Consider the following 16,363-nt stretch of genomic DNA (forward strand, 5'->3'; position numbering starts at 1 on the left):
GGGCTCCCAGGACCCTGAGCATCCCTTGCTTAGGCTTCCTCTGCCTTGCCCTTGGTCACTCTCCTGTGAGAGCAGCACTGTTCCATCTTACCTTGGAGAGTTCATCAATGATGTTTTGCTGCTCAATAACTTGTAGTCTCAGGAAATCAACTTCTCTTTCTTCCTGGCTGTGGTCAAGGTCATTTAAGGAGCTTGGTCTCCTTATTGCTCCAGTTCTTTGCCTCTAAAACCAAAAAACACAGGACAGATGAGGAAATCATCAGGAGGCTTTGCCAAAGGACTTGTCTAACCCTTCCCTGTACAGTGAGTGGTGCATGTCTAATGGCTGTTCTGGCAGCTCTCCTGCTCCCCTTTTGCTGAGTCTCACATCCAAGTTGCAAATGTGCTGGCTGGTCCTGCTCCTCTGATTGGAAAAAAGGGCAGAGTCACAAGTGCAGATTTTCCAGGCATTACTAGGTGATTCTGGCAGGAAAGTCAAAGCTGAATCATAGAATCCCAGACTGATTTGCATTGGAAGGGACCTTAAAGACAGTCCAGTCCTACCCCTGCCACAGGCAGGGACACTTCCACTAGAGCAGGTTGCTCTAAGCCCTGTCCAACCTGGCCTGGAACACTTCCAGGGATGGGGCGTGAAATCTGTGCCCACGTGGAGGCTGAGCAGCCCCCAAGGGAGCAGTCATCTGATCAACATGTGCAAAGCTCACACCATTCCTTTCCTTCAGAGCTATTTGTCTTTGAGGCTACAGTACATCCTACATTGTGGTTTTTTACATTTTACATGTTTATGTAAAACCAAACATGTCCAAGGCACAAACCACTCCCCAGCACAGCACATCTCAGCAAGAGCTGGAGTTGGGACAGTTTCCTATGGAACCAGTAGGTTTGGGATGATGCCTGACCCCCTCAGCCTCATCAGTTCCAGCCCTCCCATTCTCCCAGGAGCACACAGACTCTCACCATCGCGATATTTTCTTGTGTCACAAATTTCAATTTATTTTCCATTCGACGTAAGGCATGTGACAACTCCTCATTCTTCCTACTAAGGCGTTTGTTCTTGTCCAGAATGGGCTTATACTGACTTTCCGCTTCTCTGAGACGTTTTAACTGAAAGATAAAGAAAGAGTTAACACCTCTGGAGCTTTTTCCGTGAATATATTAATAATTTTCTTTAACAATCACACTAGCAGTATTTCCTCCTCATAAAAAGCATAATTGATTAAAAACTCTTGGTGCTTTCCTATGGGAAGAGATCATTCCTCCTTCATGAGATATTCGATCTGTGAAACAAGGGTTCCATATGGGGTATGTATTTATTTTTAAAAGGAAATAAAAATAATTCCATCTAATGCCACCTCAAAAATTCGTTGTCATACAAGCCAAGAAGAGGGTGACATGGTACAGCACCGAACAGAGAGCTACGGAGGGGCAGCCAGGATTTCCAAACAGCCCGGGAGAAATATCCCAGTATTTCTGAGACAAGGCACAGCCCTGGCAGCACATCCCCCAGTCCCCATCCCTGCTGCCCTCACCAGCTCATTCCTCTCCTCTGACAGCAGGGCGTTCCTGTCCTCCAGCTTCCTGATGATGCCGCTCAGCTCCGCGATTTTCAGTTGGAAGCGCCGGGCATCCTTTTCATCCAACTGCTGTTCCTAAAACAAAGATCAACTGCAAATAACTGTTCATAAGTGTACACGCCAGAGCACGTTTTCAAAGCTCAAACTTTTTCTTATGCCAAATCCAAACATTTCAAAACATTATCGGGCAGAGTGTAACCCATGGAACCCAAGTGACCATGGAAAGCTGCAGGATGAGACCAACGGAAAGTCAGGAGTGGAAATGTAACAAAGAATGCAAATGCAGAAGTATGTATATGTATATGCAAAGTCACAAATGGTAAACTTGGAAACAGAAAATATCCAACTGAAGGCCATGTTCCAATGATGCCACTGTTGAACTGAGAGCTTCAGACACATTGCTCGCTGAGGTCTTGCCATAAGAAAGTGATATTAAAATTACTGAAGTGCAAATGGGGAAAATCCATGAAATCGTGCCATTGCAAAAGCTCTTCTTCTACAAAGCTGTGACCTTTATGGGGTCCTAAAGGGTCACTTGTCACTTTACTTGAGTGAAAATGCTTAAATCAAATCAGAAAGGAATAGAGATATATATAGATGTGTTCTCATTTAGAGAAGTTACAGCTATGGACAAATGTGACAGACTTTTCCCCTTCTCTAGGACTTGAGCTGGTCTTTGGCAGAAGTTGAATACAACTCAAAGAGGCAAATCAGCGCCCACAGTGTGGGTGGCACTTTTTGGGAGGTCTAGGGTTCCTCATTCAACAGGTGCAGGAGAGGCTTGGGCCAAAGAATGAAATAGATAAGTTTGCTCATGTATAAATTTTACACTTGTACTGAGAAAATCAAGGCTCTTGCAAAAGAAATCTTGATGAGGATCAGCAATGAGAACGACCTGCACACGTCAGACGTACGAGGTCAGTTACTTGAGGGGTTTGTCTGAGCAAAGGAAGGCCAAAACAGAAAGGGGCCAGAGGTGCACTGAAATAAAGGCATTGTGGAAGGGTGACTAAAATTCAATGTTTTGGATATTGCAGAAAATAAATAGGAAGGAGGAGGTTAGGAGGTCTTTGATTCACTTTGTGGCCCACTGACAGCGAGAGCACTTGGCAGGTATCCCAGGGGGTTGTGGGGTTTCCATGCTCTCACCACCCCATTCCCTCTGTAACTGGCCTTGTCCATCTGCTCCCCAAGCCCCGTGCTCGCGGTTCCAGAGCTGCACACATACATCACTTGGTGAGAAATGCATTTGCATCGTTTGTTGGCAGAATCGTGTCAAACTGTCAGACTAAGGCGGGTGGCTGAGCATGGCACAGTGAGGAGAAGGAGAGAAAGAACAGAGAAATTTCCCCCTGCTGACACAACCAAACCAAACCGACCGGGAAACAAAGCGACAGAAAGCAAAGGCTCTCCCATGACAGGGTTTGATTTGAAATCAATGGTTTGGATAAAGCAGGAGCACGGAGCGGGTGCCTCAGGCTCCCCGGCATGGCCATGGGGAAGCTCTTGCTCCAGGGAGCACTCATCAAGATTCTGTCACTTGGTGCCCTTTGGTCGCTGTTTAGGTGAAACCACGTGAAAGTGCTTACGGGGCTTCCCGAATGATCTGAAGCGTCTCCTGCACCACTTGCATAAGGAAGTTCCCGCTTGGGGCTGCTCAGATGCCGGTCAGACTCTTTGAGCTGGGACAGTTGTTCATCTAAAGCCTCCTTTTGGAGCTGCAGTCTCTGAGCATGCCCGGCTCGCACCCCTAACTCTCTCTCCAGCACGAAGACTGCTCTGTCCTTAAACTTAATCTCCTCCATCTACAAGGAGAACAGAACACAATCACACAGGAGCAGCGGCTCGACAACAGCATCCCGGAGAACCCCTGCCAAGGAAACACAGCACCGCTCCCGGGAGCCAGAACATGGACAGTGAACATCAGGCTCAATCACTTCAGGAACATCGCCCTTCTCCTGGGACAACCCAGAGGGAAATCTCTTTTTCGGCAGGAATTTTGTCATTAAAGTGGTTTGGAAATACCCCATGCTCTTATCACCATTTCAGAATATCTTAAAAAAAAATTTAAAACTTAACAATCACATCACAGTTTGTTTGGCTCACTCGAACATTTTAATGATTTTGCAGCATTTTTCTTGGGCATCACCTTTGGAAATTTTGAATTCATAATTTTAAAAGAAAAATACTAAAATGTGAATATCCCTTTATTTGCAAAATATAGAAGGAAGGTAATTTTTAAATTTTTTTTCCCCAAAAGTCTCTCATGTGAGCAATTTAATCATTCCCTTCTTATAAGAGGTTTTGCTTATACATGATAAACATTATGCAAAATCATTAAGTGTTTAAATGACAAATGTCCAGTGACCTCTAATTCTCTTTTTCCCTGTTTGCCTGCTCTGAGGGGCTGTGTACATCCCATGGGATCAGCCAGGATCCAACCCTTGTGAAGGGTGGTTGGGCCCTGCCTAATTATGGAAAATCCCTAATCCCAGCCCAAATTGCCTTGGGTGCCTGTGCTGCTGCACCCACTGCAGCAGGATCTGCGGCTCTTCCCGGCTGGATCACAGACACATACATTAAACATGGATGTAAAGCATTAATTATGCTCACACACTACATGTGTTACAGACACTGATTCTTTGGAAAGAAAGAAATCACATCCATCCCCTCAGGTGTCTGTGAGCTGGTTTCAGACACCATAAACACAAGATTTTTAGCATCAGTTTTTGAGACTTTAGACATTTAATTTCAGTGATCCCTTTTTAAACCTGGTTTGCTTGAAATGAGCACATTTTGCCTTGTGAGAACTCTGTTAATACTTTTATCTCTGCTTTGTCTGTAAACCTGGAAAAAAATTACATTGGGGATCAACAGTCACTCCCAGGACTTTGTGGATACCAATATGGCCCAGCCAAGAGAAAAGCAGGTGCTGGCAGGTCACACAGGTATCAGGAGAGTCAAGTGGAGCAGATGAAATGTATTTTGGGTACCACGGACTTTCAACAATATCCATGAAGGCAGTGCCTGCTAACTTTGAATGAAACAAAGAGATGTCTCCTGAGCACCTGAGGTCCTTCTGCTAAATGCCTAATCAAGGAGAAATCTAAACAGATGTACAGATGACAAGGGAACACACCATCAAATGATTATTTGCCAAAATAAGCAGAATACCGGCTAGTTGGTCCCTATTTATATGAAAACAAAGACATGTTACAACAAAGGCAACACATGAAATCGGGAGGAACAAAGAAACTGAAGAAAACACAAAACATTTCACAGCATTTCACTAATGGTTTGTTGTCCAGGAAAAAAAAAAAAAGGCAAATCCTAAACAAAATCATAAATCACAAGGAAACATCAGCATCCCCATTTTCCTTCATGTCATTAAATTCCCATACGTGAAACATTCACAACAGTTTGGTGTTTGTAGCCCGTTACTAAACACAAATGTTGCAGAAACAGCACAAATGGAAGGAAGCATTTCCCTGGAAAACAGCATCCAGTCATTAATAAAATTAAGGACATGTACAGACAAGAGACCCCTCGGAACTCACTGGAATTGGTGTCGGTTGCCCGGGGTGGGCGCCCAGCCCGGCCTCATTCTGCGCTGGTGCTGGACCGGGGACACTCTGGGGCTCCTCTCCCTGCTCCCACCCCTGCCTGATGGCTTGGGTGCTTGGGAAGGGCTTGGGAAGGGCTTGGGAAGGGGCGTCAGCACGCGGGAGCATCCAACCACCTGCGAGACACCCTGCGCCGCGGATATTCCCACTTTATTCCAGAGGCTGGGATGAATATTTATGCTCTATGCTAATTCATACCCAGCCGTGAGCACAGCTGATGCCAATTACACAAATGCTACCCCTGCAAGGTGAAATCTGCTGTTCCCTCCTCGTGCTCCCCAGTGCACACCCGGCACAGCCCGACCCTCTGATGGCTTTAGGCCATGACTCTTTCAAATGTATCATTTCCATCCTGATTCAAACCCAGTGTGTAGTTCCTGCTTGGGGAATTTCTCCCTGCAATGTTCCTGGGGCTTTTGCAAACTGACAGACGCTGTCAGAAATGGCCTTTGAAGCTCCCAGTGCCTGGGATCAAAGCCAGTCCCGTTGGGCAGGGGGCACATGCAGAGGGGAATCCCTGTCCGGCTGGAGCTGCTCCATGGCAGACACGTTTCCCAGTGGATACAGTGTCAGAGCTGGTAGCTAGGACACGTGAGGAGACCTGTCCCCAGCCTGGTCCCCAGATGGGACTGGTGGCTGGGTGATGAGGTGCCCAGGTGAGAGGAGATGGGGTGGCTCTTGGGGGTGACACCCCTGAGAGAGGGCGTTCAGGCACAGGGGGCACGGGGGACAGATGCCCTGCTCGTCCACCTTCCCTCCCTAGAGATAAACCCCACTGCCTCCTGGTGGGACCTGTCACCCAGCAGCAGCAGTCAGATTCACTCAGAATCTTGGCTTGGGTTTAGAGGGACCTGAAAGCTCATCTTGGTCCAACCCCCAGTGGAACCATCCAGTGCCACTTGTCACTGCCATGAATGAAGTGTGGGGTGTCCCAGACCCTATGGAGGCAGAAACCCCACGTCCAGTGCCAGCAGCTTCCAAGCTCTTCCAGAGGCCCCAGTCCAAGCCCTGTGTCAGGTATGTTGTGTCACAGCACCACAGTTACAGCTCAAAAGAGAGGAGGACCACAGAGAAAAATGTTTTTTAAACCCTGGCCTGTGAGACACCAAAGGAATGACTCAGAACTAGGAGGTTCATTGACCTTGTTAAGTGTAGGAGTAATGTTGTCTGGCTTTTAATACACAACAAAATCCTCCAGTCCAGGTTTTAGTTGGAAAAAATACTGTTGGAAACGAGGGTCAAATCACAAATGACTAAAAAATGCCCAGCTGGCAGAATGAATGACTCCCCTTGAATGTTGTGTGCACCTTTCAGTGTAGGTGAGTGCTGAGCCACCTTAAAATACCAAATATGGGGATTTCTCACCACATGAGGGAATCAAAAGGAGAAGATAAAGACTAAATCAATCACTGATAAAATTAATATTTAAAAAGTCAGCTTCCTACCCTTTCATCTGATCCCACCCTTTAAATCAGACATCTTCACTAATTTACCACTGTCTGACAGGGAGCTCAAGGTCTCTGTCTGAGAACACAGAGGTTCAGAATGGTGCAGAAAACCTCCATCTTCTCTTTGGCTACTGGATGGCACTGCCATGAGGAACCTGTGAGGGTCTCAATGAACAGTGGTCTTACAGAGGTAATGGAGCAAGTTATTAAAGTTTTTTGTAGTCATCATCAGCTAAAGTTTCTCTAAATTGAAAATAACCACTACTCAGCCTCTAATAAATCTAATTCACTCAGTTTTTCTGATTTCTCAGTACCCTGGTAAAGGAGCCAGGAGGAATGAGGCTGCAGTGGCCATGGTTGTGCAGAACTTCTCCTTCCTGACCAGTCTATGGCTAATTAAAATTTAAATGCTTTTCACCACATTGAATTCTGGTTCCCATCAAGCAAACTTCGAGGCCAACTGATCACAGGGAACCCTCTTGACTGAAAGCTGCCTCCCCTGGTTGTGCACACACTAACTCAGGGAGTGCTCCTGAGCATACAAATGTAATTAAATACATCCACGTAGTATTTTAGGCTGGTTTAAAATGCACAAACTGAAATTTAAAACTGGTTTACTAAAATTAGAAATTCTCTCGAAAGGAGGCCGTTCCACACATCCTCGTTACCATCTGCAAGGGAATTTCATCTCTTGCAGCACCATTGCTGAACGTTCTGAGCCAGGGACAGCTCAACTGGGTTAGTTGAACGTCTCCGGGGAGCCTCACGCTCAGACTGTACAGACACAAACAGCACGAGCCATATGTGCAAACACATAACATGAGCCCAGAACAGCCTGAACACACATTTTGGAGAAACACATTATTCCCTGTCCTGTGCTGTCCACAGTGCTGAAAGATGCTCAGCCCTCCTGCATGGGACTGGTCCAAAGCCGTTGGATCCACGAGTAACAGTCACCCTGAACCTGAAAATAACTACAGTAAAGAGCTGGGATTTTTATTTGGTAAATACTCAGAATCACAGAATCATTTGGGCCGGAAAAGCCCTCCCAGACCATGGAGTCCACCCTGTGCCCAATCCCCACCTTGTCATCCAGCCCAGAGCACTGAGTGCCATGTCCAGTCCTTCTTGGGACACTTCCAGGGATGGGGACTCCACCACCTCCCTGGGCAGCCCCTTCCAATGTCTGAACATCTTTTCCGGGAAGAAATTCCTCCTGATGTCCAACCTGAACCATCTCTGGCACAGCTTGAGGCTGTTTTTTCTTGTCCTGTCCCTTGTTCCCTGGGAGCAGAGCCCGACCCTCACCTGGCTCCCCTCTCCTGTCAGGGAGTTGCAGAGAGTAAGAAGGTCTTTTTGATTGGTCACAGGTTGGACTTGGTGATCTTGGAGGTCTTTTCCAGCCTTAAATATTCCGTGATTCTATGACTTGGAAATGAAGAACTGAACCTATCAGACATCAATCACTTCAAAAACAACCTTGTGCTAAGGGGTTTCAAACCATTGCAAAGCTAAACCCAGATGAGTATGACTCGTTTTTCTCTACTCTGACTAAACTAAAAAATAACCCTTTTCCTAGGCATGAAATTAAAATTCACCCAAAGGCTACTCCCTCCTTGATTAAAACAACTAAATAATGCATTGTACACAAACCATGATGCTTTTAAACCCTGACCTGAATCCTTGGGCAGCTCAGGGCTGGCTGCCTGTCAGTGCCATGGGATGCAGGTGTGATCCCAGGGCTCTGTGGGATGGATGGACCTGCTCAGGTCCAGCCCTTCTGTGTGTCTCTGCCTCACTGCAACCCCCACTGAGGCTCAAGGACTGCACTTTATGGCTGGGTCCTCTCTGAAAAGGAAGGAAACACTGGTTTCCAGTGATGGTTGAAGTGCTTTGGGAATTGTTTCATTTTCATAGAGAGCTTTTATCATATGAGGCAGCACCAGCCTTTCCCCCAAACATCACGGTCCTCCCTGCAAGGTACCAGGAGCCACCAGTCCACACTGAAATTATTTCTGGTTGAGTCAATGGAGCTGAGAGTACTTGAAGCCATGCAGGAAGCACTCAGGGCTTGGTGAAACCATGGCATCAGGTAATTTCATTAGTGCAGTTTAACTAATCTCATTCTTTCTAGCAGGAATTTAAAAAAAGAAAGTTTGATTTTCAAAGGCAATTTAGAAAACATACCATCAAACCACTCTATTCCTTATAACTAAGATCATATTTATTTAACAGCTTCTCCATTAAGGGCCATTAGTGGGGACTTTCCATGTGATGCAGCAAGTTTATTTAGGATGTCCATTAGCCACCCTTTTACTGAGATGTATGAAATCAATGCACCAGCAATGAATGGTTAGAGGAAGGGACTTAATCTGCAGGATATTTGAACAGCATCAACAGATCAGTTGGTTACAAATTATTTTAACATCCTCTCTTCATAAAAATAAAATAATCTATGCAAAAAACTTAACAACCTAAAATCTGAGAGAAGTGGTGGCTAAATAAAGGTCGGAAACACTCTACTAGTGTTGTGTCAGTCCCTGCCAGGTCCTTTGGGTCATCAGGACACGGATGATGCTGTTCCAGCTCTGGGATGGGTAGGAGGTTCTGCCAGGTGGTCCCTGCAGCAAGGTCACACTGCCAGGCTTTGATTTGTGGCCAGGCTGCAAGCAATTTGGGCATTATTAATTGTTTTTTAGGATTTGGATAATAGCCTAGGATCAATGGCTTAGGAGAAACATGGATGAATTTGCACCAAGACACTGTGTGGCAAACACAGAACGATGGTGACATCACAGAAATACTGAGACAAGACCCAAAATACACACGATGGGAGCATGGCTGTCTTCCCAGGTCCTTGGGAAAGGCAAAGGCAGTTCAGGGATACACTCCCTGTGCACTCACAAGATGGGAATCCCAAGGCAAGAGTCTGAGACAGCAGTGGAGAATAAAACACCCTGAACCCCAGAAGGTGCTGGTGGCCTGCCTGGCTCTCATGCACAGGCTCCCTGTGAGGGAGCTCCCTCCTGCAGGAAGTTCCCCCCTTTTCCAAGGACCATGATCCATTTCAATCTCCCCAGCCAGTTTCCAAACATGCTGGAGGTGCATTCCAAAGCACAAGACTGAAGCTCTTGCCTTTGAGACAGGAGCTGTTGCACCTGAGGCTCCAAAGCTGGATTAGGTGAGTGCAGGCTGAGCAGCCCCACACAAAGGGCCTGTGAGGATCAGGGGAGCAGGGAAGATGAGGATCCCAGGGACCTGCTGGGATCAGGAGCCTGTAGAGTCAGGCAGGAGAACCAGCCCCTGTCCAGGGGAAAGACACCAAGGTTGGTATGGAGAAGAATTCCCCCTGAATGCCTTGCTGGGTATGTAGGACTCAGGGATGCAGAAGAAGAGCATTTTGGGTTTCTGTAGGGCTCATTATGGGATGTTCACGGGAACTAGCAAAGGCAGGGAAAGGGAGGGACCAAGCAACACTTGGTGAGGAAATAAAGGCCTAGACCCAGAAACATAACTCTTCTGTAGCATTCCCCTAAGCAGTCAGGAACCTGAGAGCTTTTCCTGATGTCCGAAATGTGAACAACATTAACAAGCACTGACACAGATAGAGACGTTCCTTACAGAACATCCTGATAGTTTTAAAAAACAGTTCAACATCTCTACTAGTAAATGTAAAACAGGTTTGAAGCAAGTTCCACATTTTCAACACCCATCCTTATCCCTTCAGCTGAGTCCAACACTGATCATTTCCTGACTATCAGTAACGTTAAGTTAAACCACAGATGAAAAGAGCAACACGTACCAGTCTACGAATCTCTCTCTCGCACTCCCTCTTGATCCTGGTGATTTCCTCCTGGTGCAGGTGATACACACTCCTGATCTCCGCTGCTTTGATTTTGTCAGCTTGGATGACCATGGTTAGAGCCTCCTCCACTTGTTTCTTAGCCCCCTTCAGCTCAGAAATCTCCTGCTGCATTTTGATTTTCTCCACCTCAAAGCCCCTCTTGGCCTCCTCCTTGGCCTCCGAGAGCAGCACCGTTTTCACCTTGTCGGGACCCCCATCGCGCACGGCGTTGAGCAGGGTCTGCAGTCTCTGGATTTCATTGTCCTTAATTTTTATTACTCTGAGCAGTTCAGCTTCATGCTGTCTCAGAAGTGCTTCTCGAACAGCTTGGAGCTCCTTCATTTTATCCTCATGCAGTTTGACTTTGAGCTCTGTGACCACCACGGTGCTTTTATGCTGTTCGTGCTCCTTGATCTGCTTCACTTCCTGGTTTTTCTCTCTTTCCAACTTGCTGACCTACAAGGAAAAGCAGAAAGTACTCTATTGTCCATCAACAAAATGATTAGTACAAACCATTATATTATTTAAAAATTATACAGGTCACTTTACAATGTCAGAGTTCAATGCTGTATGTCTGTGTCTACAGATTCATAGCAAAGCCCTTTCACTGGATACCAGCATAAACAGAAATATCTGCATATTTAGAAAAAGAAACAAAAATATATCATTATCGTTTTGCAAATCATTGATACTGAGGCTGAAAGCCTAGGTACCAATGCTGATTTTAGCATCTTATTCTATCTTCAGAGTTAAAAAATTATCCCTTTTAATCTTATGGACTCTTTAATTCACCCAATTCAGTGCTCTAGAAAGCATGTGGTACACAATATAAATAATTAGCACAAATTTATGCAAGAAGGAGAGAACCCACGTGACCAAACCACCCACATCCAAACACTGGAGGAAGTGTATGCTCAGAAACTGGGCTGGCGTGGGTATACCAGGTGCTACAAACAGATTAATGGGTGAGATAATACACATCTAGGAACCAGGCAGTATCTTGTGAGTAAGGCTGAGTCCTTACTTTAGTCCTTACTTTAGTCTGCAGAAGTAGACTCACACCACATCACCAATGGAATACATGAGAAGTCAGATGCCAAGCCACCATTTTGGCTTGTCAGGCACACAGACCCAATCTGCACAGAGCACATGTGCACAGGGAAGACACACAAAGCTCCTGTGAAACCCCAAGCAGCTGCATTTTACCAGATGCTTTCTAAGCAATGAGTTATTCAGTGCAAATAACTAACTGTACCTGAGCACACAGGGCTCAGATGATGTTTCAATTTAAAACCATGACATAAACTCTAAAGCAGCCGTGACCAGAAGTGGTGGGGGAAAACAGAGAGAAGGAAAAGAGAGTCCTCAGTCTTAAAACTGCAAACGCTGCTTCACATCAAAAGGATTAACAGATCTTCTATTTTTATATCATATATATATGTTGGATTCATAATCTACAATACTTCATAACGATGCAAATGTATAAGGCAGCCATGAGTGGGGCAGAGAGTGGTCAGAAATAACAGACTACACTGAGATTGCTGGGGGAAGGAAAGGGAAGCTGCACACCTTACTCTTTTCCTGCTGGAGCTCTATCTGGATGTCAGTGAGCTTGGCCCTGAGCTCCTCATTGGCAGCCTGCAGGGCGGCCAAGGCGTCCGGTTTGTCCCCTCTGGCCCGGCTGCTGGAGCCCTTCTTGGACATGGTGAGGCCGTGGCAGGGAGGGCAATCCCGCCTGGAGCCCCCGGCCCAGCACTCGCTCTGGCTGCTGCGCCTCCCGCCGGAACACTACATCTTCCTGTGCCTGGAAAAGGGAGAGCACAGTCACACAGCACTGCCAGAGAGAGGGGTGTGTGGGGATGGGACACCACCACACACACGAGGCACTTCCACACACATGAGGGACAGGGCAGCCAGCTGAAGGGGCTCCTCCCTGCATTCAGTATGGAATCACAGATTTTGTTCAGGCTGGAAAAGCCTTCTGAGCCCATAGAGTCCAATCACTGCCCCAGCTCTGCCAAAGCCATGGATAATAGCCTTGGATAATAACCATATGGTTAACCATGGATAATAACCCTAACCCTAACCTGTGTCCCCAAGTGCCACATCCACACAGCTTTTAAATCCCTTCAGGGATGAGGACTCCACCACCGCCCTAGGCAGCTGTGCCAGGGCCGGACAAACATTCTGGTGATGGAATTTTCCCCAATATTCAACCTAAACCTGCCCTGGTGCAACTTGATGCCATTTCCTCTTGTCCTGTCACTTGTTATGTGAGAGAAGAGCCCAACCCCTACATCCTCCTGTCAGGGCGTGTTTCATCCCTTCATCTGCACTGGAAGTCATGCAGTGCAAAGGATATGGAACGTTCCTGAGGGATGTCCACACACCATCCCCTGGCACCATCAAGACCTGGAGATAGCAACCCTTGGGAAAACTATTTTCATAGAACCATAAAATCATGGAATCACAGGATCGCTATATTACAAAATTCCACAGAAAAAGCAGTTCAAATTTGGGAGAACATTTCCAACCTTTTTTATACTAATCTTGTTAATGTGGATAACAATTTCCTTGGACGATGACCTTCAATGCTTTGGTTTATTCCTCATGACTCATGGTCAAAACCACAATGGAGCAGCACGGTTCCCTGTAGGAGTGTGAGTGAAGGGGCTTCACAGGTCAGGGCAGCTGTAATGAGAAAATAATAATCAATGATAATAGTAAAATAGCAACTATGTAGTAATAGAATAATAATAATAACAACAACAACAACACTACTCTGATTTGAATTCTAAAAGCAAAATCCTGAATCTATTAAGGAGAAAAGAGCCAAGGAAGGTAGCTGCTCCAGGGATACATAAATGGGATACAGAGCTGGGAGAAGCCTGAGAGCATCTGGGAGAGGGGCTGGAGTTTGGGAGGCACAGGGCAAAGCTGCTCAGAAACAGAAAAATCACATAGGACAGGCAGTTACTACACATCTGTACTGGGTCAGAGGGACAGTGGGAAGGCTGAGACTTAAGAGAAACAAGTAGGAATTTAAGGGAATAAAATAACACTTCTGATACTAATTGTCCAAATCAAAGTGGTACAGTCTCAGTTCTGCTGCTTCTCAGGTTGATACTTGACTTTGTAGCCTAGAAGTGTCTATAAAAAGAAACATGTTTGGTTGGGCAAAGAAATAGAAATAAATTAAATTTTAAAGATGTTGCCTGAAAAACCTGTAACAGGAGCAGATGTTTTTTGCATCTAATATTCTTACTGCTTTGTGCAAGCAAACACAACGCACCAGTGATCTACAATGGAGCTTTAAACCCTCTTTCTTTATTGATATAAAAATGGGGCAGCCTATAGCCACAGGCACAGGGCTCTACCTGCTGCGATGAGTGAGGCCTTTGTGCACTTTACAATTCTTTTCTTCAGTGATCTCCTGTAATGGCAGAAGCAGTGGTGAGCCAGGTTATCTCACAACCTGAGGAAACGAGCAGTGCACTATGAGCTTTAACTGCTTCCACTTGAATGGCAGACAAATCACAATTTGAATGGTACAGGGATTTGTGAGAGTAATTGCAATCAGGATTCCTTTTGACAGACAAGGGCTATGAGAATTTTTGCTTGCTTGCTTACAGAGAATAAAACTGAGGAACTGATACTGTGGAGCACAGTTCACTTGGTGGGAATGCTGCCTGAGGTTGATTTGCAGAACCACATGTCCTCACTCTTCCAGTTTTTTAAGCTTTTTAATTTTGTTTAAATGTTACCAAGGCCTAATTGTATGATTTGGTACAGTTCATGTCAAGCAGCTGCCTAAACCTGATTCTTCTCTACTGAAAGACCAAATGTAGAAGGGTTGGTTTATTTCAAAGAAGAAAGGTTTGTACAGCCCCGTTTGCTCCAAGCAGGTCCCCAAAACCTTTAAAGAAGAACTGAAATATTATCAAGAAAGTCAGAGGATCCCAGACTGGTTTGGGTGGGAAGGGACCATAAAGCTCATCCAGTCCCACCCCCTTCCATGGGCAGGGACATCTTCCACTAAACCAGGCTGCTCCAAGCCCTGTCCAACCTGGCCTTGGATACGTCCAGGGATGGAGCAGCCACAGCTTCTATGGGGAACCAACATTGAAAACGTCTTCCAGACTGGAATGCTGAAGCCTTAACGAGATTTTCCCAGAGAACTCAGGACATTCTGTGATTCTGTAGTTTACACAATCTGGAGTCGTCGGTCCATTTAATGCACACAGGGTTGTTATTGCCAGGGATAATGCTGCAAAACTGGACTGGACAGAGTCAGACAGCTTCTAGTGACACCCAGGACCTTCTGTGTGTGCAGTGGGACAAGTGTCATTGTTGGGCACCACTACAGTCACTGTTTGTACTCCCAGCAGTGCCGGCCCCATGGCCCAGAGCAGCCGTGTCTGCCGGGGAGGCCCCGCATGGAAGAGCCATCTGAGACTGCTGCACAAATGCCAGGTTTGAAACAACATTTCTGCCAAATGCTGGGAGAAAAACATGCCACAAAAACATTTCTAGGCCACCATCACTGTGCTGATACATGTGTGCAGCAAGGAGATGGTTTATCAGGGAACACAAACCTGGTTGCTCAGGCTCTGCGCTGGCTCCAGGTGACACACAGCGAGCACAGGAGGCCAAGGGGCCAAAACTGAGCCCAGACCCTCAACAAGCCCAGTCCCTACAGGGAACAGAGTAGCTGGCTGGGATTCCTCACCACAGCACTGGGTAGGAGTCACTCCCTAGAAAAAGTCACCTGCCTTTGGATTTTTCCCCTATTTTTCCAATGAGTTACATAGAAGGGGTATCTATCAAACACATCACCTTAATAAAACAGAAAGGTCCTCATATTTTTTTATTCTGGTAGAATAGATTATGCATCTTCTTCCTGGTGTGTTTGATATTGAAAACAGCATCAATAATGCATCAGAGCTGCCTTGAGCTGGGCTCAGAGTTCCCTTTGCCTCCTGACTTGTAATTCAAACATCAAGGCTAATTGGAAAATGTGTTTTCTAGGTAGTAGTTTCTGAAATCAATGTTTCACTGCACTTAACAATAAATGAATAAATCCCTACCCAGGGTACCAATATTTTAAACAAAATGTAGCTTAAGCAACATGCTGTTCTTATAAATACTGCACATTTCCAATGTCTGCCACAGCCCCTGAGCACTGATATTTTCTATTTTTGACAAATTGTTCTAATTAATTAGTTTAGACAAACCTTGTTGAGCCTCTGGTGAACCTCAAAATATTATAATAGGAAGAAAATGTAATATTGTCTATGGGCGAGTTCCCACTTCCTCCTATGAGTAATCTCCATGTTCCATTTAGGATTGCAGCAGCCTATAGATCCAAATGCAAGAAAATGAGTTTTCCTCTGAAACGGAATTTCATGCTAAGCCAATGCAATCACATTCAGTGCTGGATTTGTGCCTTGGGGTTTTTTTGTACAAACATTTGTCACAAATAGTGTATCATTCGCTCAGCTGCAACACGAAAAGAAAACCTGTTGGAAATTACATGGAAAACAGAGTAAACTGGTAGCTGAGATCAAGAAAAAACTGCCAAGGTCTGTATTGTCCTGCACCCAGGGTTATGCTGTGTATTTGCTGCATACAGAGAATCACAGAATCCCAGAATAACTGAGGATGGAAAAGGACTCCCAGCCCATCAGTCCAACCTGTGCCCGATCCCCACCTTGTCACCCAGCCCAGAGCACTGAGTGCCATGTCCAGTCCTTCTTGGGACACCTCCAGGGATGGGGACTCCACCACCTCCCTGGGTAGCCCATTCCAACACCTGACCACTCTTTCCAGGAAGAAATTCCTCCTGATGTCCAACCTGAACCTCCCCTGGCACAG

General features: G+C 45.9%; 1 protein-coding gene across 20 annotated transcripts in view; it reads right to left on the reverse strand.

The window, feature by feature from the left end:
- The window catches only part of JAKMIP3 (Janus kinase and microtubule interacting protein 3), a 69,305-nt gene that overhangs the window by 31,050 nt on the left and 21,892 nt on the right, over positions 1–16,363 (reverse strand). For 16 of the 20 annotated variants that reach the window (XM_027655160.1, XM_027655158.1, XM_027655163.1 and 13 more), the window contains 7 exons: positions 13,024–13,180; positions 12,059–12,293; positions 10,448–10,945; positions 3,164–3,379; positions 1,530–1,649; positions 958–1,104; positions 92–223 (listed from right to left, as the gene is read on the reverse strand). In XM_027655160.1, coding sequence (XP_027510961.1) covers positions 92–223; positions 958–1,104; positions 1,530–1,649; positions 3,164–3,379; positions 10,448–10,945; positions 12,059–12,193 — 1,248 coding nt within the window. In that variant the 5' untranslated portion in view covers positions 12,194–12,293; positions 13,024–13,180. The remainder of the gene's footprint in view (positions 1–91; positions 224–957; positions 1,105–1,529; positions 1,650–3,163; positions 3,380–10,447; positions 10,946–12,058; positions 12,294–13,023; positions 13,181–16,363) is intronic. The other 4 variants (XM_027655168.1, XM_027655171.1, XM_027655170.1 and 1 more) reach the window with 3 other exon arrangements.

This window comes from Corapipo altera, unplaced genomic scaffold, assembly GCF_003945725.1.
Source record: "Corapipo altera isolate COAL_440 unplaced genomic scaffold, ASM394572v1 180, whole genome shotgun sequence".
Taxonomy (NCBI): domain Eukaryota; kingdom Metazoa; phylum Chordata; class Aves; order Passeriformes; family Pipridae; genus Corapipo; species Corapipo altera.